The 27,495-nt window shown below is 40.1% G+C and overlaps 1 protein-coding gene across 6 annotated transcripts; it reads left to right on the top strand.

The window, feature by feature from the left end:
• Window positions 1-126: 126 nt before the first annotated feature.
• Window positions 127-27,154, top strand: LOC143023312 (large ribosomal subunit protein mL43-like; the record flags this gene model as incomplete). Of its 6 annotated transcripts, none has more annotated exon segments than XM_076181840.1 (8): window positions 127-361; window positions 981-1,029; window positions 5,645-5,751; window positions 6,618-6,765; window positions 10,044-10,109; window positions 13,180-13,287; window positions 24,888-25,045; window positions 27,037-27,154. In XM_076181840.1, coding segments are annotated over 7 exon segments (630 nt in total). In that variant the 3' UTR covers window positions 25,009-25,045; window positions 27,037-27,154.
• Window positions 27,155-27,495: the final 341 nt, after the last annotated feature.

The following is a 27,495-nucleotide window of genomic DNA, read 5'->3' as shown; positions in this document are numbered from 1 at the left end:
GGAGTCACTTAAACAAGAATGAAACTTCTTAGTCCTCATCCATTAGTTCTTAGTTTTGGTGCTATACATGGAAGCTGAAGTTATCAAATTTCCATGTTTATTGATAGTTGCAAGTGATCTGACAGTGGGTACCTTTCTGTATTGTAGGTGAAGATAAAATGTATTCTGTAGTGGTATTTGTGGATGAGGTTAATGTAGACTTGGTCAACAACAAAATTGATCTTTGCAAAGGAGAAAAAGTCATGTTGTTACTGGCCAAGCAAACATATAGAATCGAAACTGCACAGGGCGGCAGTATAAGAACAGACAGATCCGTTACAAGGATGGGAAATGTATGAAGTAAGGGTTATTCATCAAGCAGGTGAGTTGAATAGATTCAGTTGTGTTCCTCATGTTGTACACTTGTTGCATTCAGGGGTAGGTTTTTGATATACATTACACATGGTACATGTAAATGCACTACCTTGGCCTTCGGAAAAGATTAGACATAGGCATAGCTTTAAAACAAAGGTAGTCTGAAGGTTTTGTTACATGTAGGGCCTGACAATAATACATTGTATTCACCACATTGCAAGACAATGGTCTGGCCACAGTTCATTCCTGACAAGTGACAGTTTCATGACATTGAGGTTGGATCTTTATCTTTCATAACGGTAAAATTTTACTTTCGACCATTGTAGGAATATAGCAATACAAAATTAAATAGTAATTTTGTAAATTAAAATGTATGAACGTAACATGCAATTTTGTGTGCGGAAAAAAAAAGTTGCTATAACAGATTTCTTAAGAAATCTGTTTTAGCAACATTTTTATTTTCATTTCCGCACACAAAATTGCATATTTCGTTCCTATATTTTAATTTACAAAATTACTATTTAATTTTGTATTGCTATATTCCTACAATGGTCGAAAGTAAAATTTTACCTTAATAACATAGTATCCAATTTATCTTAAGCCTTTCAAATTCTCTTTATTTTAAGGCAACTACGAGGCATGTCGGAAAAACCATAGAGGAAGCAGAGGAATGAGGTAAGTTCACAGCCTATTCATGTTTATACCAATTTTTAATCAATCATGACATTTGGTTGAATACTCGGTCATAAAACGATTACCAGAGATAGAATATAATTTGTAATCTCTAATAAATTTGTATATCATATATAGAATGAATGTGGGAGTTTATGGTTTTATAACAAAACTGTACTGGTACTCTCCAGGAGCTAGTGTGGTATACAATAAAGATATGCAGAACAGGTTTCTTATAAGTCTTTAAGATGAAAAAAAGTGATTGGATTTTGAGAAAATTGCAATTCAACAATCAAGCTGAAAAATTGTAAAAAGGAATAGATTCCAGAGAGGCGCAAACACGGATATTTGACATGAAACTTGTTTTTCAGTATCTCCTAACCTAACGTAACCATTCTATAGGAGAAATAGATCTTTCAGATGCAAAAAGAAAAGGGATAAGTTCCAGAATCATGCAAACGGATATATAACATGAAATCTACAATACCCAATAGCTCCTAACCTAATATATTCTAGCCTAACCTAACATAATCATCCTATAGAAAAAAATAATTTAAATGGAAAAAAAAATGTGTAAAACGCATATGTGTGACACTGGAATAGAACTGGGTTGTCTTTACCAGGGGTGCTGTGATCATTTTAAAAGATGCCAGAACCCTGCAGGACTTAACCAAATCCTGCCATCCCCATTATCATTGTTTCTATATCCAGTGGGCCCAATGTATGTCACTCAATGACTCCATATTATGGGTGTGCACTAGCTAGTGACCATAAAATAAGTATAATTATCAAGCAAATAAAGATTTATATTTTTTTTCTAGAACTACTCACCTATATAACAATAGAAAATTAAATATTCACTTTTGTAACTTGTAATACATCAATGTAGTATATGCTTTTCTTGGTGGAGATCAATAAGAAAAAAATGTTTTAAGCAAATACACTACTGAGTGTAGTTGTGACAATAGGTTCAAGATGCCATATTGTCTTCTCTCCAGTCCTGTCAGTGTCAGTTTGACAATGGTGCTGATGATGTGTACCGGTTGTTCTCCCTCTCCAAGTGATGTCACCAAGCTACATATTTTTAAAACAGTGCTAAGGAACTGAGATGTAGTTCAGTTCGAAGCTTTAAGATTCGTTTAGATAAACATTTAAGCAAGGTGCTGTAATGAATGCCATTTTTATATTATTTGATTATTTGTTTGTTATTATTTGCTTGATTTCCATATTTATTACTTATATATCAGTTTATTATTACTATTTACCTGTTTGTTTATTTAACTATATCTGTGTATTATTTATTATTTATATTAGTATAATTTTTATTTTATATATTTTTTTATCATTCATATATATATATATTATATATTTTTTTGCATCCGACCTAGTTATGGACCAAAAGGTCTCCTTTCAGCATGCTCCGCCTTTGTAATCCTTCATGATTTTCTTCAAGCTATGAAACTCTACCCCTAGCAGTCAAATCGGATGACAAAACAGGCCATCAACATCCCTGATAATGACAACAACCATGATGACCTCTAGAATTACATGTACCACATTACTAAATGCTGGTAAGGTTAGACGAATATATCATACTTGTATTTCTTTGACCTTTGCATCTATCACAACAAAGATGGTATCTCAAGCAGTCATAGTTGTTATTCTGTTCATTAGTGTGTCACTTGTAGCCTTTTTTTCTGTTATTGATTTCTGCAAAGAAAAAGATATTGTGTTGATGTATTATAATTTACAAAGTTATTATTTAATTTTCTATTGCTATATTGCATAGATGTGCATTTCTAAAAAAAAAAAAAAAAAAAAAAAAAAAAAAAAAAAAAAAAAAAAAAAAAAAAAAAAAAAAAAAAAAAAAAAAAAAAAAAAAAAAAGTACCGAAAAAAGAGCCACCCACTTGCACAGGATCTCCAGCAGCACTGTATATCTGGTCTTTACACACACACACACACACACACACACATGAAGAGAGACTAGCAAAACTTGAACTACAGACACTAGAGCAAAGAAGAGAGAGAGGAGATTTGATAGCTATTTACAGAATCATGAAAGGCATAGAAATTACTGATAGAGAGAATCTGGTAAAATGGGATGACAGAAATACAAGAGGACACGGAAAGAAAATTAAAAAAGACAGCTATAGAAGAGATTTGAAAAAGAACAGCTTTCCTCACAGAGTAATAGACAGTTGGAACAAGTTAGATGAGAAAGTGGTGTGTGCAAAAACAATACATGAATTTAAAAATAGTTTAGATAAAATGAGATATGAAGACGGGACACCACGAGCATAGCTCCCCTTCCCGTAAAATACAACTAGGTAAATACACACACACACACACACACACACAATGAATAAGTTTGGACAGGACCTAATGCTACACCCACGTCACCGTCACTTCCTCCCACCTAACACCACAACCACTCACCATGCAACTCGGCATTGTAACAAAATCAAGCCCATCAGAGCGCCGAGGACTGACCGATACAAGAACAGTGCCATTCCATCCATTGTCCGCACAATAAACTCATTATAAATTTTAGACTAAGCATATCACTCTTATAATTACTATATTACTCATAAAAGTACTCAATTGTATTATTGTCAGTGTATCACTGCTATCTCAATAAACCTATTATTATTATTATTATTTATTATTATTACACCTCGTGGCACTGTGGTTAGAGTTCATGCCTGCCACTACGGCAGTCCGTGTTTGACTCCTGCTCAGGGCTGAAATAATTTCAGTATCACTGCACTGCAGGGTGTTACTCCAACTCTTGTGGGTGGGGAGATGGGTGTGTGTATGTGTTTGCGTGTAAGGTCACAGTATTACCTATAGATCACTCATATGAGCTCTGAGCTCTCATCCAGGAGGTTAATAACTGTTGATCCTGATTCCAAGATGTGATTCAAGACCATGCACCGAATCATGGTGGTGGTAAACACACACACACACACACCTAGATTGGTCATATATGAGCTCTGAGCTCTCTTCTGGGAAGGAAATAACTGTCGGTCATGAGTTCAACACGTGATCCAAAGACCATGGTAAATCACACACACACACACACACAGTTGTAAACCATTATAAATTTGCAAAGTGGTGAAGTCACCCATAGGCGGCTCATGGAAGGGTGTAGGCCTTTCAAACAGAAACTGTACGATTTATGTTTACTATAAACTGGCAATTTACCAACATGGGTAAGTGCCACCCTGGGGCGAGTTGAAAAGTGCTGAACCCCCCCCACACACACACACACACACCACACCACACCACCACCTTCCACATCTGATGGTCACTAGTACGACTCATGTGTAAGATTCATCCACAAAACAATGTTCATACACACAACTCATGATGAATAAATCCTGCATTGAAAGTGCATTACGGTAGTGGGAATTTGCTTTACCTTCTTTTCACCAAAAGTGTCCCCCCCCCCCAAACATCATGGGGAGTATTGTACAGACTGCTGTCGTATATGTTTACAGTCCTCCCATTTTATCTCATAATGAGCTCTGACTGAATGCCCCCAGGACATATGCATTGTAGTGAGCAGTAGGCTGGTCTTCACCATACAAATATACATCCTCTCATACAAGGGATATTTTCCTTGCTGTTACTATGTTGTGGAAGTTGTTTAATTTAACGTGGATACAAAGGGAATAAAGATTCAGTTAGATTCAAGGCAGGTGGTTGTGAATGAATGAAAAGTAATGGTACAAGATCCATTTTAACATTCTTGTAAGTTTTGACTAATTCATGACATAGTGATGGATATGTTTATAATAAATATAATTCTTCTTTCCAGGCATTCTACCCATCATTACTCGTTTTGGAGTTCTATGGTCCTCCATAAGTGCCACATGTCCAGCCCATCTCAGTTTTGCTCTGCTTATAAATGTTAAAAATAATAATAAAGAAAATTAAACTAAAGGCTGCATGTAAAGGTGACACCCCCCCCCAACACATGCTGTTCCACAACTGTAGGTTCACATATTCTTATCTTTTGCATACTCATAGATGTAACAGTCCACATTTTGTGTCGAAAATAGTTTCTTTTAAATTATTTTTGATCATTTAGGGGGTGTTGAGAACTATTTTGGCACCTTCCAATGGTTATTACCTTTTTTTGTTCGTTGCTTTGAAATAACTCTCATAAATTCCACATTGATGGGGGTCCTGTGTACATTGTATTGAGATCAATCAATTGGTCTCTCTCTCTTGCAGAAGACCCATGGTCATGAGGCAGCCATTAACAGCCTCCATCCAATATGGACCAACAAGTTTTGCAAATGTTACATTTTTCAGGGCACATGAAGAATTGTCACCCCAGAACGCCCACATGAAGAATTGTCACCCCGTGAGATCCCACCTGAAGAATTGTCACCCCAGTATGCCAAATATCAACAATGGAATAAAGATTGTTAGTTTAGGTTGATTGAGCGTTCTGCTTATTGTTTTCAACTTGTACAACTGAAGAATCGTAAACCCAGCATGGCCCACATGAAGAATCGTCACCCTGTCAAAGACTGGGGTGACAATTCTTCATGTGATCCCATTTTTCTTCATATTATCCACTGTAGACATTTTTTGTTTTATTGCAGAGATTATAGCGAGAAGGATTTGATCAACTTTGCCAACAACAACCCTGGCATGGCGGTGTACCTAAAACCTCGGAGGCATCAATCACCTTGCATCAAGGCAGAGTACAGTAAGTTTGACTTTTGCAACAGGTAGTAGCCTCTTTTACATTGGAGCTTAAACTCAGGAACCTTGTAAAGCGTGAGGGCCCCACACCTGTAGCAGTGGCAAACCCAAGACCCTCATACTCCTGGTACAGTAACAGCTCTCCCCCTAATCCCTTGTAACAAAAGCACTGTTACCTGCATTATTGAGAAAGTGATTTTCTTCCCTTTGAAGAGCTGGAGTTCTTCTTAGCTTAATCAAATTTACTCGTGTTAGCCTGAATTAAAGATTTTATATTTAATGACATTCGCAGATAATGCACTTCTAAAAGCCTGTGAGTGAGCACAGAAATTTGGTTGTGTGCAAATTTTGCCTTCTTTGCAAAGTATGTGTGTACTTATGTGGGTCACCATACTGACTGCAGAACACAATACAAAGGATCTCAAGACATGATTTTATGAAATTGACAAATTCTCAAAATCACCTTTCTTTTGTTTTAAATTGTTATGAAATTATACAGTTAATTTCTTTAATTAGAAAATTTCAATTTCATCTTGAAAACCTTGTGTGCACATATATTTTCCTTTGTGTACTATTTGTAAAACGTGTGTGCATGCATGCACATGCACACAGCTTAGAGGGAACATTGCCCCCCCTGCACCCCACTTGTCCTGCAGCATAGTAATTGAGCAAAGAAATCGTTTTACAATTTGATTATGACTGAGACATATTTTTAAAGGAAATGTATCTAGAATATACAACCCTGACAATTTGTTTGTTGATTTATTATCATTATTTTTTTATTTATTTATTCATTTATTTATTTATTTATTTATTTATTTTTTTTTTTGTCTACTCATGGCATATTACTAATTAGATCTATGGCTTCAGTAAATGGAGGAGAGGAGTATATAAACACCCATGACCTGAATGGGGAGGAGCTAGTTGCAAAATGGGTCGAGTACATGCGTGGGCGATCAGGGTACCCAGTGGAGCGTCTCCTCAAATATCAACACACAGATTCATTTCTCAGTGTGATGTATGTTTGCCATTTAGTCACTTTTTTTCCATTTTTTCCAGGCTTTATCTCTTCAATCTTTAGCATCTCTACACTTTTTATTATATCAACACTTTATGTAAGCCCTTTTGTTGTTTCTGCTTAGGTACATGTTTCTTTGTTCCCTCCTTATATTTTTCTCTAAAAAATGTTCCATTTCTCTTCCATCTTTGTTTCATCATTTGAAAATTTTCCCAGCTAGCATTTTGAATTTTTTTTCCAAGTTTTACAAAGTCAGTTTTGTTATACTCTTCAATCCACCAAGGCATTTACTCGCTTCTCTCAATCTATATTCTACCTCCACCTTCACTCCACCTTTTCCTGAGGAATAGACATTTGGGAATGGATGCTAAGAGGTGACTATGAAGGAGTGTTTATGCCAACAGCACTGTATGGGGCAGAAACATGGAACATAAAAAAGGAGTTTGAATGTGTTTGAGATGAGGTGTCTGAGAAGTATGATGGGGGTTACTAGGCTAGATAGAGTGAGAAATGAGGTGAGGAGAAGAACAGGGGTGGAAAGGGAGTTGGGAGATAGGGTTGATGAAAGAGTATTAGGATGGTTTGGACACATGGAAAGTGAGTGAAGAAAGACTAGTAAAAGAGGTGTGGAAGGCAGATGTGGAGGGAGTAAACATGAGGGGACGTCCTAGGATGAGATGGATGGGGTGAAGGGGGCTTTGGGGAAGAGGGGAATGTCTGTTGAGGAAGGACGGGAGAGGACAGAAGACAGGGGTGAATGGAGAATGGTTGTATATGGATGATGTTGTGATTGGATGAGGTGGAATGGGCAGGGGGATAGGGGGTGAGGTAGTATGTGTGAGCAAAATTTGACGCAGCCCGAAGGGATTTCTCCCCGTCCTCTCATTTTATGCATGGGGGACGGAGAGGGGGGGTCGCCGATTTAATGAAGCGGTCTTGCTGTGGATGTGCTGTGTCTTGCGACACTGCTTGTGACCCAGGGTAGTGGACAAGGTGCAGGGATGACCCGTCATCCAGGAGGTGCTAAGATAAGAGGGAGGATGGAGGGGTGTGGAGTGTATTCAGGGATGGAATGGGTGGAAATGATTTTATGCTTTTTCCTTTTTGGCTACCTCCCTTGTAAGGGGGAAAAAGCCTTGGTATATGTATGTAGTTTTGTTATACATTAATCTTCCTTCTCTGTATTTCTCATTTCTTCTCACATCATTTTGTTCCCTAAGCTCAAACTCTATTAGTAGGTGGTTACTCTTTCAGGCTCAGAAGTGAATATCTAGTCTCTATGGTTCTTCATTGTGTCCATATCTAGTGTTTTCTTTAACCCATTGTGTCAATGTATAATCAGTGGTCAGATCCAGTAGGATGCCCAGAGTTCCTCTCCACCTTTTATTGTCAGTTCTTCTCAATTCATTTCCTTTGCATTTTCTTGCAAAATACTGTTAATATTTATTTGGCCATTTAGCAAGGATGCAAACACACAATTTTTTGGGTGTGTGAGTAACTGCATACATACAATAGTAATACTTTTCTCAATTTTAGGGGATGGGCTGAAGCCCCTTTCCCCCTTGTATAACAAGTGCTTGCACCCATGCTATGTAGGAATGCAAATATTGTAATATTAGGCCCATACCTACCTGTAGATACATGGATTGCTGATTGAATGCTATAAATTTGTTTACTTTGGTTGTAGTGAAGAAATATGAAAATGTGACCCCATACATGACAAGCAGAGTGATTTCAATTTTTTATATACAAGCAGCGGCTTTGCTGCAACTACCTTCGGCAGGTTGCTTGTCCTGTGGCACTTGGTCGCTTTGTTCGCGGGCCATACAATCCACAGATACGTTTTATTTCTTAGTAGATGGTTTGCCTTCGTCAGATTCTACCTCAGAGTATTTTTCTGCGTGAAACCTACGTTTGGGCGACCTATGTTCTTCGTCACTGTCTTCATCTCTCATCCTCTTCATCATGGTGAAGATCTGATCCAACTTCTCGTGTAGTTCCTTAGTTTCCTTCCTTAGTTTGTCCAAAATCTAATCCTTAATATCCTCCAATGAATCTCCAGTGGTTGATGTGTAGACGGTGTCATAGTCTGGAATACACCCACTCCTCGCTTAACGACCTACTCGGTTAACGACAACTCGGAGTAACGACGGGCTTTATGACATTCGTTTAACGTAAATCTCCCGAAGTTACGACGTCGTGTACGATAATTAAGTTGGCTGAGGCAAATTTGTATGATGTTATAAATGAACTTGTACGGTGGATATTACCTTTGAGGTAAAGTGTTCTGAAGCTTAGGTCTACATTACCATCCTGCAAGCTGAAAAACTACCTGGGGTACGGTATATACCGGTAGTGGTAAATTTTTAGTTTCGACCAAGGGCGCAATATAGCAGTAGAAAATTAATTATTAATTTTGTAAATTCTAATGTATCAAAGTAATATGCAATTTTGTGAGCAAAAAAAAGGGTGCTAAAACAAATTTCGTAAGTAACGAAGTCATGTCGGACGAATGGTACACCATGTTTGTTATGATAGATGCCGATGTCGAAGAAATGAGAGGATGATAAATTCGTCTAACCTAAACTAAACTAACCTAACCTGTGTTTGATAAATCATTACCTGCAAATTAAATGTCATCCGGCTCGTCCTCGTTGTCGTCGTCGTGAGAGACGTTGGCAGACGACAAGATGGCATCCCGATCCTATGCTACCGACTTCGTTCATTAGCATATTTTCTTGTAGCATGGTATTTTTTACTTTCATTTCCGCCCACAAAATTGCATATTACGTTGATACATTTTAATTTACAAAATTAATAATTAATTTTCTATTGCTATATTGCGCCCATGGTCGAAACTAAAAAAATATCCCGGTATTCAATATGGAATGTCAGCATACACGGATTTGGTCATATACGGTAATTTCAGGAACCTAGCCACCGTAATTAAACAGTAAATAAAGCTTTAATGTACTGTATAAAAGAGGGAAAATACACGAAAATAAAGATACATGTATTGCTGGACATTGTACATACAGTACATGTACGTATATGTATACACTTTCGCTTAACGACCAATTCGGTTAACGGCGGCGAGCTGGTCCCAATTGTCGTCAGTAAATGAGGAGTGGTTGTAATGATCTTGATAGCTTCTTCTATTAGTTTGAATATGTCTTCAGGAATATTGATTACTCCGTGCTCAATTAAAAAAATATTCATGAACAACTTATATACTACATTGTATGGTCGTTTTGTTACTATTTCTCCGTTTTCTTTAGTGGTTGCGGTATAGATAATCAGAGAATCCCTTACGGAAGTGTCTCCCAAACACCGCCACCACTGAGGTAATTTCAGAATCATTTTGAAAGAGTTATGTTCTTGGTTTGAGGTTAGATTGAGCATTGTGTATGATAACTTTCTTTTTCGTTTCATTTTATGCTTAATCACAGCTTTTACCTTTCTTATAGCATATTTGTTGTGAATAACAGTTCTTTTTGATGTTTTGAAAAGTCTGTCTAAGAAATGCATCTAGAAGTTCCTGTGATCAGACTTTGCACCATGCTTAGCAAATTTCTTTATCCTGGGAAGTAATGCTGCGTGAACGCCTTTGAATCCTCCTCTATCATATTGTCTGAACACTCCAATCCGTCAAACATGTTATCACTGTATTTGAATTGTTTATCGTTCTCTAGAGTTAATTTGAAGGCGATCACCTTCCCTTGGAACTTGCGTATTGACACTTTCACATTAAAGGTCTTGATGTCAGCGTACAACCCAGGGAACATTTTACTGTACTCGTCCCTTAGTCTAGCTGCCAACACCTTATCTTCTTGGAAAGTCTTCTTCGTTATACCCTTGGTAGCTGTTAGCCACTTCCATAGGTACCTCTGTCTACGCTTCTTCGCTGTTTCGTCTCCTGGAATCATATCGGTAGTTGGTATTGTACACCCAATCACCTTTACGGAAGTGTCCCCCAAACACCGTCACCGCTGAGGTAATTTCAGAATAATTTTGAAAGAGTTATATTTTTATCTATATATTGAAAAAATATTTATGGTGAAACCACAAATTGAAACATCAAAATAAAAATATGGTAAAACTAAAAATACAAAATAAAATACAAAATAAAAATACAAAATAAAGAATATTTTAGGGAGTTGTTAAATGTGAAGGAGGATAGGGAAAGGTAGTTGCAGTGGGAAGCGCTAAGAAAATGACCGTGATGAGGGGAGAAAATGGAGGAGAAATAAGGAAAGATGAAGTGAAGGCAGTTGTTGAGATGATGAGAGCAGGTAAGGCACCTGGGTTGGATGGATGTCATGCTGAATGTCTGAAAAAAGGAGGTAGAGAGATGGTGGACTGGCTGGTGAGGTTATTTAATATTTGATTAAGAGAGGGTAGAGTGCCAGAGGACTGGAGAGTTGCCTGTATAGTTCCACTTTACACGGGAAAAGCGGACAAGTGTGAGGGTAGTAGTTTCAAAGGGATCAGTTTGTTAAGTGTAGTTGGGAAGTCCTATTGTAGGGTCTTGATTGAGAGGATTAGGAGAGGGAGTAATTGGTGAGGAACAGTGTGAGTTTAGGACAGGTAGGAAAAGGCTTATGACAGGGTAGATGGGAAGGCACTGTGGGAGGTATTACAGACGTATGAGATAGGAAGAAAGTTGTTAAGAGCAGTCAAGAGTTTGTACGAGAGGAGTAGGGTGTGTGTCAGGATTAGAAATGAAGAGAGTGAGTGGTTTGAGGTAAAGGTGGGACTTGGTCAGAGATGTGTTCTGTCACCCTGGCTGTTCAATCTATACATGGATGGGGTGGTGCGAGAAGTAAATGCAAGGGTAGTGGGTCAGGGGTTGAAGATGGTTAAAGAAAATGGAGAAAAGTGGGAGATAAGCCAGTTGTTGTTTGCTGACGACACTGCTTGTAGCAGGATCAGAGGAGTTAGTTAGTAACAGTTTGAGAAGGTGTGTGAAAGAAGGAAGTTGAAGATAAATGTGGGTAAATACAAGGTGATGAAATGTACAATGGGAGAGGAGAGCAGCAAATTGAAAATGAGACTGGTGGCAGTGGATAGCTTTAGATATTTGGGTGCAAATATGGGAGGAATGGAGGTGGAGGTAGAATGTAGATTGAGAGAAGCAAGTAAATGCCTTGGTGGATTAAAAAGTGCAATGAGAAATAGACATTTGGGAATGGATGCTAAGAGGAGATTGTATGAAGGAGTGATTGTGCCAACAGCACTTTATAAGGCCGAAACATGGAATATAAGATAGGAAAAGTATAAATGAGTTTGAGATGAAATGCCTGAGAAGTATGTTAGGGGTTATTAGGCTAGATAAAGTGAGAAATTATGTGAAATGGGAGTTGGGAGATGGGGTTTGTGAGTGTTGGGATGGTTTGGACACATGGAAAGAATGAGTGAAGGAAGATTAGTGAAAGAGTTGTGGAAGGAGTGAACATGAGGGGTCGACCTAGGATGTGATGGATGGATGGGGTAAAAGGGGCATTGGAAAGAGGGGAATATCTGTTGAGGAAGGATGGAAGAAGATAGGGGTGAGTGGAGAAGAGTTGTATTTACCTAATTGTAGTATACAATTGTGTATGGATGATGCCGTGATGCATGGAAGGGAGGGTGGGGGATGGGTGTGGGTGAGGAAGTATGTGCAAATGATATTTTGATGCAGCCTAAAGGGATTTCTCCCCATCTTCTCTTTGTCTGCATGAGGGGACGAAGACGGGGGTCACTAATTAAATGAAATGGCCTTGCTGCATTGCTTTTGACCCAGGGAGGGCAGTGGGCGAGCTGCAGGGATCACCCATCATCCAGGAGGAACCAAGAAAAAAACAAGGGAGAGGTCGTGAGTAGGAGTTAAGTATGGGGGAATGAAATGGGTGGGAGTGGATCTATGTCTTTGAGTTTGGCCACCTCCCTTGTAAGGGGGGAAAAGCCCTTGACGGTATATGTATGTATAGTGTGTTATATCATTCTGGCTATAGAAATATGTCTCAATGCAATTTTTGTTGTTCAGAATGGCTGTTGTGATTCACTATATGATTTGAATAATTTTGTATTTACCTAGTTGTATTTTACGGGAAGGGGAGCTATTCTCGTGGTGTCCGTCTTTGTATCTCATTTTATCTAAACTATTTTTAAATTCATGTATTGTTTTTGCACACACTACTGGTGTAGCTTTTGTGTGCTTTTGCAAAAAATTATGCTATCATTTGTTGCTCAGTAGTTGACATAAGTTAACATCAAGGGTAATGTGGATACAGATGAGATTGGGACAGAAGATAATGGGTATTTGTGAGTGGATGTGACCTTAGTTTTAATTCTTCCAGCTAATGGTCATTTGAGATAGATTTGATAGATTTAGCTGATAACATTTGATATATTTATTTCAGTTTGATAATGCAGTTGCCTGTGCAGCTGCAGATGGCATCTCCAGCTGCAAAGGAGTGGCTGCAGAAGAGAAGAGACAATATTTAACCCTGGACACTCTTTGTTGATACAAGCAAATTCAAGGTGAGTGAGAAATATTTTGTATAGAAAGACCAAAATGTTAAATAGATCATATATTACCTCTCTTATGTATATTTACCCACAAGAAATGAGCTATGCTCATAGGGTACTGTTATGTATGTATTTACCTAACTGTACTATATAGAAAAGAGCAACGCTTGTTGGGTCCCATCTACTACTCTCCAATATGACATAATACCTATTCTCAAAATCATGTACAGTTGCAAATTAATCTATATCCTTAATTTCAATGATCATATTTAGATTTGAATTCATATTTGTCTGTCAGTCTTATGTGCACAGCCTCCCAAATAGTTCTGCCATATCACTTCTTTCTCCTCAGGTTCCATGTGGGTGGGGGTGGGGAGTAAGTTAGCTCCTTGATAGTTGGTATGGCTTATTATTTCTACTGCAATCCTTGGACCAACAATTCTGTAAGGGTTCTAACAGGGTAGAACATGGAGGAAGGGGGTACTGAGGTAGCCATCAGACAAGAACACAACATAGCAAGTGGAAACTCTGTTGAGAGCCTGTGAAGGTGATCATGTTCCTCTATTTTGTTATGAACAACACAAGGCAACAACAACTGGTAATGTGTTCCACTTGTTCACTGCCTTGTTTTGGAAGGTGAACATATTTAAAAATTCTTTGACTATTTGATGTGTCTGTGATGACACATATATATACCAAAGGCTTTTCCCCCCTTACAAGTGAGCTTATAATATAAAGGAGTGATTGTGCCAACAGCACTGAAAGGGGCAGAAACATGGAACATAAGAGAGGAAGAGAGGAGGAGTTTGAATGTGTTTGAGATGAAATGTCTGAGAAGTATGATAGGGGTTACTAGGCTAGATAGAGTGAGAAATGAGGAGGTTAGGAGGAGAACAGGGGTGGAAAGGGAGCTGGGAGATAGGGTGGATGTAAGAGTATTAGGATGGTTTGGACACATGGAAAGAATGAGTGAAGAAAGATTAGTAAAAGAAGTGTGGAAGGAGTGAATATGAGGGGTTGACCTAGGATGAGATGGATGGATGGGGTGAAAGGGGTATTACAAAAGAGAGGAATTTCTGTGGAGGAAGGATGGGAGAGGACAGAAGATAGGGGTGAATGGAGAGGGGTTGTGTATAGATGATGCTGTGATGCATGAGGGGCAGTGGGTGGGGGTGGGGGGTGAGGAAGTATGTATGAGAAAATTTTGACACAGCCCAAAGGGATTTCTCCCCGTCTTCTCCTTTTCTGCTTGAGGGGACGGAGAGGGGGGGTTGCCGAATTTATAAAGCGGCCTTGCTGTGGATGTGCTGTGTCTTGCAACACTGCTTCTGACCCAGGGCAGTGGACAGGATGCATTGGAGGTGCCAAGATAATAGGGAGGGTGGAGGGGAGTGGAATATATAGGAAATAGAATGGGTGGGAGTGGTTTCTATGCCTTTTTCTTTTTGGGTACCCCCCCCCATACAAGGGGGAAAAAGCCTTTGGTATGGTATATGGTACAAGGGAGGTAGCCAAAAACAAAGGCATAAAATCCACCCCCACCTATTCCATTTGCACATACCCCACTTCCATTCACCCCCCTTCCTCTCTCTTATCTTGGCTGCTCCTGGAAGACAGGTTATCCCTGCAACTCGCCCACTGCCCTGGGTTAGAAGCAGTGTTGCAAGACACAGCACATCCACAGCAAGCCTGCTTCATTAAATCGGCAAAAAAAAAAAAAAAAAAAAAAACTCTGACCCCTCCTGCAGGAATGGAGAAGATGGGGAGAAATCCCTTCAGGCTGCATCAATTTATTTTTCACACATACTCCCTCACCCCCCATCTCCCACCCACTCCCTTTCATGCATCACAGCATCATCCATACACAACCATTCTCCATTCACCCCTATCTTCTGTCCTCTCCCGTCCTTCCTCAACAGACATTCCCCTCTTTCCCAATGCCCTTTTCACCCCATCCACCCATCTCATCCTTGGTCGCCCCTTCATGTTCACTCCTTCCACACCTCTGTTACTAATCTTTCTTCACTCATTCTTTCCATGTGTCCAAACCAAAGGATTACAAAGGAAGAGCATGCCAGCAGGAGACCTTTTGGTCCATAACTAGGTTGGATGTGGAAAACATAGATAATAAACAGGTAGATAAAAGAATGAAATAAGTAAATAATGAAAAATGATGAACAAAAATAAGAATACTTGACAATAAATGAATAACTAGAAATAAACCATTAATAATAACAAATAAAATAAAAATGCCAGTCATTACAGCATATTTCTTAGGTGCTTATCTAAATGAATCTTAAAACTACTTTTTTATAAGGAAAAATAGATTCAATACTCATTCATCAACCATATCTCCCAACTCCCTCATACTACATATTCTCCTTGCTGAATCACAACACAGTTTTAGGCCACTACAATCCACACTCTTCTAATAAATCTCACACAAAGAATATTAGATGGCATCAATTCAGATAGGCCCCATCACAGAACACTTCTTATAACATTAGACATTGGTAAAGCTTTTGATGCTATCCCCCTCCACAAAGTAACAAACAAAATATATAACAAAGACATGCACAATAACACTAAAAGATACATACATACATACATATACCAAGGCTTTTTCCCCCCTACTAGGGAGGTAGCCAAAAAGGAAAAGGCATAAAATCATTCCCACCCATTCCATCCCTGAAAACACTCCACACCCCTCCACCCTCCCTCCCATCTTAGCACCTCCTAGATGACGGGTCATCCCTGCACCCTGTCCACTGCCCTGGACACAGCACACACACTAAAAGATGGCTGGCCATTTATCTGGCAGGCAGAAATGCTTATGTGTCATATGATGGCCAATCATCGCACACCAGAAACATTAAGAATGGAGTACCACAGGGCTCAGTTCTATTCCCCACACTCTTTATTCTATACATGCATGATATACTTACACCAGACACCTCAGAAATACAAATCTCTTCCTATGCAGACGACATAACAATCACAATAATACAGCCATGCCTTGATACACTCAACACATGGTTTATTACAAAGAGACTCAAAATAGCCCCAGCCAAATCCACAGCAACACTTTTCACCAACTGGACAAAAGAACACAAATACATTCCTCATCTCTATATGGTGTAACATATGATATATCCATGTCATTTAAACAACACATCACAAACATAAAAAGTAAATGCACACCTAGACTCAATGCACTTAAATCAATTACTGAAACAACATTTGGACAAAACAAAGAAACTTACCTTAAAATAAACAATTGCATACACTCAGTGATGAATTATGCAAGTCCAGCAAGGGCACCTAATCTCAGTGAGACACACCTCAACACCCTTCAGACCATACAAAACATACATACATATACCAAGGCTTTTTCCCCTTTACCAAGGAGGTAGCCAAAAAGGAAAAGGCACAAAAATCATTCCCACCCATTCCATCCCCGAAAACACTCCACACCCCTCCACCCTCCCTCCCATCTTAGCACCTCCTAGATGACGGGTCATCCCTGCACCCTGTCCACTGCCCTGGGTCAGAAGCAGTGTCGCAAGATGCAGCACATCCACAGCAAGGCCGCTTCATTAAATCGGCGACCCCCCTCTCCGTCCCTCCATATAAAGGAGAGGACGGGGAGAAATCCCTTCGGGCTGCATCAAAATTTTGCTCACACACACTACCTCACCCCCCATTCCCCCGTCCATTCCACCTCATGCATCACAACATTTTCCATATACAACCATTCTCCATTCACCCTGTCTTCTGTCCTCTCCCGTCCTTCCTCAACAGACATTCCCCTCTTCCCCAAAGCCCCCTTCACCCCATCCATCCATCTCATCCTAGGACGTCCCCTCATGTTCACTCCCTCCACATCTGCCTTCCATACCTCCTTTATTAGTCTTTCTTCACTCATTCTTTCCATGTGTCCAAACCATCCTAATACTCTTTCATCAACCCTATCTCCCAACTCCCTTTCCACCCCTGTTCTCCTCACCTCCTCATTTCTCACTCTATCTAGCCTAATAACCCCCATCATACTTCTCAGACACTTCATCTCAAACACCTTCAAGCTCCTTCTCTCTTCCTCTCATATGTTCCATGTTTCTGCTCCATACAGTGCTGTTGTCACAATCACTCCTTCATACAGTCTCCTCTTAGCATCTATTCCCAAATTTCTATTCCTCATTACACTTTTTAAACCACCAAGGCATTTACTCGCTTCTCTCAATCTACATTCTACCTCCACCTTCACTCCACCTTTTCCTGCCACATTTGCACCCAAATATCTAAAACTATCCACTTCCTCCAGTGGCTCTCCCTTAATGCTCACTTCCAGATTACTGCCACTTCCAGCCCTTGTACATCTCATCACCTTACTTTTACCCACATTTATCTTCAGCTTTCTTCTATCACACACTCTCCCAAACTGTCACCAACTTCCTCAATCCCTCCTCCGATCCTGCCACAAGCGCAGTGTCGTCTGCAAACAACAGCTGGCTCACCTCCCACTTTTCTCCATTTTCCTTAACCATCTCCAATCCCTGACCCACTACCCTTGCATTCACCTCTTGCACCACTCCATCCATGTATAAGTTGAACAGCCAGGGTGACATAACGCATCCCTGACGAAGTCCCACCTTTACCTCAAACCACTCACTCTCTCCATTTCTAATCCTGACACAAGCTCTACTACTCTCATAAAAACTCTTGACAGCTCCGAGAAGCTTTCCTCCTATCCCGTATATCCGCATAACCTCCCACAGTGCCTTTCTGTCTACCCTGTCATAAGCCTTTTCCAGATCCATAAAGGCCCAGAAAACATCCTTCCCCTTTCCTATAGCTTTCTCACATATCTGTCTTACCACAAAAATCTGATCTACACAACCTCTACCTGTCCTAAACCCACACTGTTCCTCACCAATTACTCCCTCTGTTCCTCTCCTAATCCTCTCAATCAAGATCCTCCTATAAGCCTTCCCAACTACACTTAACAAGCTACAAGTACAGGGAAAAGAAAAGAGAAGTAAAGAAAAAGGTAAAGGAGGCAAAGAGGAGAGCAGATGTAAAATGGGGTAAGAGTATGACAGAAAATTTTGAAAGTAATAAAAAGATGTTTTGGAAAGAAATTAAGAGAGGAAGAGGAGGCGAATCAAGTAGAGAAGAAAAGGTAAAAGGTGCAGATGGAGAGATGATAATGGAGGAGAAGGCAGTAAGGGGAAGATGTGCAGAATATTTTAGGGAGTTGCTTAATGTGAAGGAGGATAGGGAGGGAAAGATAGCTGCAGTGGGAAATGCTAAGAAATTAATCTTGAGTAAAACCATATTAAGTGTGTGATACACAATCTTCCACTTGTAAAGCTAAATTGTTTAGGGTTTAGTATTTTATTCTCTTCCAAGTGTTTGATCCATTTGTTCGTAATAACCTTTTCACATATTTTTGCTACTGTGCTTGTAAGGGATACCGGTCTGAAGTTTGTAGGATTTTCTTTGTTTCCTCCTTTATATATTGGTACAATGTTTGCATTTTCCAATCTTGTAGTACCTTTCCTTCTTTGAGTGAGAAATCTATTATCTTGTATAATTTGTCCGTTAGTTTAGCTGTACACTCTTTCAATATCCAATTTGCAATTCCATCCGGTCCATGTGATTTCCTAACATCTAGGTTTTATATTTTGTCTCATTTCTTTCTGCGTGACCTTTAATTTATTTCTTTCATTTTGGGGATATTTCTCGTTGTCCATCTTCCCAAATTTGTGAGCTTTCAATTGTAAAAACAGACCTGAAATATCGGATCATAACTTAAGCCATTTCTATGTCATCTATATATTCTTTATCTCTTTCACGCAGTTTCACTATTTTGTGTTTGTCTTTTAATTTATCATTTACATATCTGTAAAGGAGTTTTCAACAAAATGAAATACAATTTATACATATACAAATTTTTTACAAAATTACTTGTTGAAAAGGGAGAACATGAAGCAAAGCTTATGGGGAATTGCTCTCCCTTTACGGAAAGAATTATTTCTATTTTATATATTTATTTTTGTTACATGTTAGTATGATATATATATATATATATATATATATATATATATATATATATATATATGTATATATATATATCTGTATATATGTATATATATATATATATATATATATATATTTGCAATGAGATGTGACACGACGCCTGCTAACTCCGACCTCACGTAGGAATCGGGGTCACGTGTGAGCATTGCATCTTCTGGGGGTGAGGTGAGAGGTCAAGTCGATTGTTGACATGACGATAATTGCTTACTGTGCGGATGCGGGTCACTGTCACCTGCAGGAACAAGAAAAAAAGAGTGGCAGACTTGGTTGATCCTTGCATTTATCTATCATATCTTTCTCATAGTTTCTTTTTTCTCCCCTGCGTATATTCACATATTCGTTTCTAAGATTTATACGTGTTTATCACACATGTACTAGCTGTTTATTAGTTTTACATGAACTAGTGTATTAGTACTATTGTACCAGTAAGCTTCTACTAATGTACCAGTACTAGTGTAACAATACTAGTGTATTTGTACTAATATACTAGTACTAATGTAGTAGTACCAGTACTAGCATGAACTGTTACTAGTGTATTAGTGCTAGTGTACTAGTATTAGTGAACTACTACGAGTGTACTAGGGTATTAGTACTAGTGTTCTCATGTATTAATACTGGTGTACTAATTTTCTAGTATACTTGTACTAGTTAAACATTATAATTTACTAGTGTACTAGAACTAGTATATTAGTGTACTAATATAGTAGTACTAGTGCACATGTACTAGTGTTTTAGTACATCATACATATACCATGGCTTTTTCCCCCTTACAAGGGAGGTAGCCAAAAAGGGAAAGGCATAAAATCATTCCCACCCATTTCATCCCTGAATACACTCCACACCCCTCCCACCCTCCCTCTTATCTGAGCACCTCCTGGATGACGGGTCATCCCTGCACCTTGCCCACTGCCCTAGGTCAGAAGCAGTGTCGCAAGACACAGCACATCCACAGCAAGGCCGCTTCATTAAATCGGCGACCCCCCCTCTCCGTCCCCCCTTGCATAAAAGGAGAGGATGGGGAGAAATCCCTTCGGGCTGCGTCACCTTTTGCTCACACATACTACCTCACCCCCCACCCCACCCCACCCATTCCACCTCATGCAATCACAACATCATCCATATACAACCATTCTCCATTCACCCCTGTCTTCTGTCCTCTCCCGTCCTTCCTCAACAGACATTCCCCTCTTCCCCAAAGCCCCCTTCACCCCATCCATCCACCTCATCCTAGGACGTCCCCTCATGCTCACTCACTCCGGATCTGCCTTCCATACCTCTTTTACTAGTCTTTCTTCACTCATTCTTTCCATGTGTCCAAACCATCCTAATATTCTTTCATCAACCCTACCTCCCAGCTCCTTTTCCACCCCTGTTCTCCTCCTCACCTCCTGATTTCTCACTCTATCTAGCCTAGTAACCCCCATCATACTTCTCAGACACCTCATCTCAAACACATTCAAACTCCTTCTCTCTTCCACTCTTATGTTCCATGTTTCTGCCCCATACAGTGCTGTTGGCACAATCACTCCTTCATACAGTCTCCTCTTCGCATCCATTCCCAAATGTCTATTCCTCATTACACTCTTTAATCCACCAAGGCATTTACTCGCTTTTCTCAATCTACATTCTACCTCCACCTTCACTCCACCTTTTCCTGCCACATTTGCACCCAAGTATCTAAAACTATCCACTTCCTCCAGTCGCTCTCCCTTAATGCTCACTTCCAGTCTACTGCCACTTTCACCCCTTGTACATCTCATCACCTTACTTTTACCCACATTTATCTTCAGCTTTCTTCTATCACATACTCTCCCAAACTCTGCCACCAACTTCCTCAATCCCTCTTCCGATCCTGCCACAAGCGCAGTGTCGTCCGCAAACAACAGCTGGCTCACCTCCCACTTTTCTCCATTTTCTTTAACCATCTCCAATCCCTTTCCCACTACCCTTGCATTCACCTCTTGCACCACCCCATACATGTATAAGTTGAACAGCCAGGGCGACAAAAACAAGCAAGGCTGTCCCCAAAGTCCGTGTGACGGATAAAGAGATTGCTGCCATTGGTCGCATTAGCATTCAGTACTTCAAAATTCCTCCAGCAGAACCTATCATCTACAATCCACTGGTTCGCACGACAGAAGAGGATCCAACATCAGAGTTAGATATACTGTGGAAGACATCCTTACTTCTCCACTCTCCAAGGCCATCATGGTTTGGTATGATGCAGTTCCTGCATCGAGGTCAACACCCAGGAAAAGCTTCTGTGACATTCCTTCCAATGATTGACCTTGATCCCAGTCAAGCTTCACGTATCTACTCTACAATGAAGTTTGTGTCTACCCAAGCTCAACTATACGACGTTACTCTAGTCCTCACATTCGACCAACCCTTGTACTGGAAAGCTTTAACGATTATAATATAGGTCTCAATCAAATGACAGTGATCTCAAGTGTAGAGTCCTCAGGCTTGGAGGATTTCACATGCAGATGAGCTTCCTTGGGAGCATAGGTCACTTAATGGCAGGCTCGGGACTGCAAGAGTTGCTCAAAGTGGTATATGCTGGAAACACAGTGCCCCACATGATGACAGGCAAAGCTGTTTCCAGAGCAGTGTGGGGACATACGCTGGTAGATGCTGCACTGAACACCATTTTGGTTGCTGATGCCTACAATGTGCCTGTGCCAACCAAAGACACAGTTCAGGAACCACAAGTGGCAACTGCTGATACTGAGACAGATAATGTAGAACCACAAGATATTCCTTCAGATACAGTGACGACTGACATAACTACAGCAAGTGAAGTGTATGACAGAGCAATGTCCTCTTCCCTCTCAGTGGAAGAAGTTTGTTCTGCAAAAGTGTTGCAAAGAATCCAGACTGAACTTGACAACAAAAAGGATATGATGACTATGCCAACAGCAAAACTCTGGTTGCAGTATCTCAACATGGTGGACATCTTGCGGAAATTTATTAAAGCTGAAAGAACAGGGAACTGGAGCTTACTCCTCCAATGTGTGCACGATATGCTTCCCTACCTTGCCGCTTCTGGACACCGACAGTATACAAAGTCTGCTTATGTATACCTGCAAATGATGACCAAACTACCAAATACGCATCCGGATGTGTATAAGAAGTTCCAAGAGGGATACCACATTGTGCGGCGCAGTGATAGATACTGGGCAGGGCTCTCCACAGATCTGATCATCGAACAGGTTTTGATGAGAAGTATAAAGACGCATGGGGGCCTAACTCGAGGAAAAGGGATGACAGAGACTCGGCGCTTACTGTGGGTCCTATCCATGCCAGCATGCGCAAACATCAACGATGCAATGCAGAAGTTCAGCGGGGTCTCCTACGAAACCAGCGACCAGCACAAAGATATTTCGAAGGCTAGACAGGCCAGAGATGTCAAGGACACCCTCGATCTTATCAGCTATCTGAAGGAAAGAGATCCATTCAAGGAGAATACCTCACTTCACAACATTGCTAATGGCATGGCCGCTCAGGACGGAGTCAATGTTGACCAAGCAAAAGAAATTGGAGACAAGATTCTTGTGAGCATGGCAGGGAAATCTGTGGAAGAATTCACCTTCCGAAAAGCCGATGAAGCAATGACACTTGCATCCAGATCAACTGTCAAAGTCAGAGGGGAATCTGTAGTAGTGGATCCACAATTGGTGTTCCAGCGACTGGTAATTGTAGGTGAACGGTGCGAAGACTTGTCAACGTTATTTAAGTTCAAACTCTGTAGCCACCCTCCTGCCTTATTTGACTCGTCATCCCTTCCCTTGCAGGCCAATAAGGCAGTCCTTGCTGATGTTCTGTGGAAGTCTATAGATGAACAACGTGAGCCGAGTGGAGACCAAGTCCAATATGTCCTTGATGGCGGCGCGCTACTCCATCGGATTCCCTGGCCAAGAGGTTCCACATATGATAGTGTGTGTCAGATTTATGTCAGATATGTGACACAGAAATATGGAGCTGCTGTCATTGTTTTTGATGGCTACAGAGATGAACCCACAACTAAAGATGCCACACAACAAAGAAGAACAGGAACCTGCTCTAGTTTGACCGTAAACTTTGGTGGTGATATGATCATCCAATCCAAGAAGGACTTCCTGAACAACAACACAAACAAACAGCGCTTCATACATTTTCTCAGCGACAAACTAGAAAGGGCTGGATGCAGCACAGAACACGCAAAGCATGATGCTGATGTCCTCATTGTTCAAACAGCCCTTGCCTTTGCCAGAACAAGAGATACAGTTCTCATTGATGACGACACAGAATTGTTGGTCCTACTGTTGTATCATGCTGATATGACCGTAAACGAACTGTTTCTGGTATCAGAGTCAAAGCAAGCCACCAAATCGAGAAGGGTATGGTGCATAAAGCAGTCGAAAGAGTTGCTGGGTCCTCAGATTTGCGACCATCTGCTCTTTGTCCATGCTATTCTTGGCTGCGATACCACTAGTCGCCCGTTTGGATTGGGAAAAGGTTTGGCAGTGAAGAAGGTGAAGACTGATTCCCTGTTTCGTGAGCAATCAGAGATGTTCCACAAATCAGAGCAAACACCGGAGGACATAACTGCTGCAGGAGAGAAAGCTCTGGTATCACTGTACGGTGGTACCAGAGAGGAAGGACTGGACAGCTTAAGATACAAACGGTTCTGTGACAAGATTTCCAAGAGCACATCTTCCGTGGAACCACAAACTCTACCCCCAACATCAGCAGCTGCAAGATTCCATAGCCTCCGTGTCTATTACCAGGTAATGGAGTGGAAAGGAACATGTGTCAACATGAAGCCACAAGATTGGGGATGGCACATTGTGGACAGAAGGTACATGCCTATACAGACAGATCAGCCCGCAGCACCACCGGAGATACTGGATGTCATCTGTTGTAGCTGCAAGAAAAACTGCAAAACAAGGAGGTGCACATGCCAAAAATATGGTCTCCATTGCACTGCCGTGTGTAGAGAATGTCGTGGTACAAGTTGTTCTAACTCACAGGTGCCAGATTGATCAGATAATGTAGACGACGACGCTTAAGCCGGATACCGCAAAGTGGCACAACTGGAATTGACACTCTTGAAATTAATGTTGATGATCTGTTGTTGAAACATAGGCTTACTGTTGTTCATGAGTATGATAATAAACTTATCTCTGGCTACAATCGTGTTTTCCTACATTTCAGTAGGCCCTAGGTTAAAAAATGCACCGAAAATATAAAATGTTGAGCAAATACATTTTAGAAATAGACATTCTTTCCAGCATATTGGATTTCTTAGAACTTTTAGTATGATGTTCTAGACACCTCATGGGCATGCCCTGTGGTGAAAACAATTCTGTTGCAATTTGTTCCAAGTTGGGCCCTAAAATGTGCTATATTGCCTGGACTACATCATTATTATTATTATTATTGTTATTATTATTATTATTATTATTACTATTACTATAATTATTGTTGTTGTTGTTATCAACATCATTATTTGTTTTATTTATCTTTTGCAGCCCAAAGCTGGGGCGTCGTTCAGTTGGGGATGTGGCGTCATGGGCGACTGTGCACCACGCACCCCTGGCAAGTCATCTTTTCTGTCATCACCTTGACTGTCACGATACTCTCTGTCTCTGACGGTTACAAAGACAAGAAGCCGCCAGCCACATCTCAGGTAAGCGAGCACTTAATGTATTATCACACTGGGATTCACTGACGCAGACCGTTGAAAGTTCGTCTGAGTAAAAACGACTTCGGTTACAATATATATATATATATATGTGAAACCTCCAAATATCAAATTAACTTCGTTATAAATGGCAAAACTGAATGATGTAATTAAGATTGTAAAGCTATGCATGTTAGACATGTTGATGAAATGATTTCTGTAATTAGCGAAGTCTTGTTCTAGTTACTCAAATGGAGGTAGAATCATCCCAGATGTCGCAGGAGAAATAGCCCAGTGGTGTGATAACCTCTGAAGGAGAAGGCAGGAAGTTTCTGCAGTCCATAACTCTCGCCTCCATTCTTTACAGAATTCATAAACAGCTCAGATAATAGAGACAGAAACAAGTATTAGCTAAATAAAAATTCCGCCAAAATCTGATGCAAATGCGATCTCACTATGACTTTCATTATTGATTGTTGTTTTCCTTTTCAAAGATTTTCATCAATACTTTCTAAATACTTTTATGTTTTCTTTAATTATTTCTTTCATTGACGATGTAGGGATTGTATTGAAGAATAACACAGTATATTAAAGACCTCAAAAGGAGTTTGATATTTTATTGCACAATACGACGACAATGAGTAGTGTGAACGTAACATTTCGCAATATCTTGTCGAAATGTCTCGCAAGAAGGGTGACCGAGTGATGATATCTGAAACACTTCGCTCAACTGACGACATTGTGCAATAAAATGGAACCATGAAGGGGTAGACAAATATTAGCACAATAAAACCATGTCGATATATTGAGTCAATCGTGTAGGTATGCTTTAGCATGCTGTCCTGACTTACCAGTTGTGTCGTCGATGTTTGCCCAGTAACAAATAACTAAATTGTACAAAATTTCATTTGTTTGTTTTCTGTGCAACACTAAATTGGTTTTTATATATATATACATAAGCCTTACTCATTGGTTTGCATCATGTCAACGTCAATAATTGTAGGCACTTAGAACCGAAAATGAGATCACAAGAACATGCATCATTCCTATATTTTATTTGTTTGCAGAAATAATTTACGTTGATTCATTATTATTATTATTATTAGTATTGGGAACTGCATTCACGGGACATTGACAAAATATCGACAACTAAGAAATGGACTTTCATCAAATTTTCTTTAACGTTATTTTACAGCCCATTTGAATCTCAAGTTAACGCGTAACCACTGACAGAAATACATACATACATATACCAAGGCTTTTTCCCCCTTCCAAGGGAGGTAGCCACAAAAGGAAAGGCATAAAAACACTCCCACCCATTTCATCCCTAAATACACTCCACACCCCTCCCACCCTTCCTCTCATCTGAGCACCTCCTGGATGACGGGTCATCCCTGAACCCTGCCCACCGCCCTGGGTCAGAAGCAGTGTCGCAAGACACAGTACATCCACAGCAAGGCCGCTTCATTTAATCGGCGACCCCCCCTCTCCGTCCCCCTTTGCATATAAGGAGAGGACGGGGAGAAATCCCTTCGGGCTGCGTCAAAATTTACTCACACATACTACTCCCCCCCCCCGCCTATTCCTCCTCATGTCGTCACAACATCATCCATATACAACCATTCTCCACTCACCTCTGTCTTCCGTCCTCTCCCTTCCTTCCTCTCCCTTCCTTCCTCAACAGACATTCCCCTCTTCCCCAAAGCCCCCTTCACCCCATCCATCCACCTCATCCTAGGACGTCCCCTCATGTTCACTCCCTCCACATCTGCCTTCCATACCTCTTTTACTAGTCTTTCGTCACTCATTCTTTCCATGTGTCCAAACCATCCTAATATTCTTTCATCAACCCTCTCTCCCAAATCCTTTTTCACCCCTGTTCTCCTCCTCACCACTGACAAAAATAAATAAGATAAATCATAATTGCCATGGGATTTGTCTTTATAACCTAAATCACGTGAAGTAACAATACATCAAAATGTATTTCTTTATCGCAGGAATATCAAGGGATCGACGTCGTCCTTATGACAGTAGTCCGTTGCGGAGCTGTACTCTACACTTACCATCAGTCAATTCCGTACCCTTCATAGAATAGGCTCAAAGTATATATTAGGTAAGTATAGAAAACAATAAAACTGCTATTACTTGAAAGGTTTTCCTCCAACATCTAGAACTTTTCTACAGTAAAATAACTATGGTAAACTATTTTGTTTTCTCAAAAATTGACAGAATGATTTTTTCTGGAAGCTGCCTTTAAAGTTTAGGATTTGTCGTATGGATATGAAGTTAATTTTTCAAATCTTTAATCATCGAGTGATCTTGATTAAATAAAATTAAATTTAGTTCTTCACCACGTAAAATACATATTTAAAGAGAATAAGAGATATTGTGTAAATAGTATTACTGTCGTTGAATTGTCGTTTGAAAACGTTCGTTTAAAGTCGTGTCTACAAAGT

The sequence above is a fragment of the Oratosquilla oratoria genome, unplaced genomic scaffold (assembly GCF_046742065.1).
Source record: "Oratosquilla oratoria isolate Oo_2021 unplaced genomic scaffold, ASM4674206v1 SCAFFOLD45, whole genome shotgun sequence".
Classification (NCBI taxonomy): Eukaryota; Metazoa; Arthropoda; class Malacostraca; order Stomatopoda; family Squillidae; genus Oratosquilla; species Oratosquilla oratoria.
The sequence above is the reverse complement of the archived record's forward strand: the minus strand, read 5'-3'. Positions and strand labels throughout refer to the sequence as shown.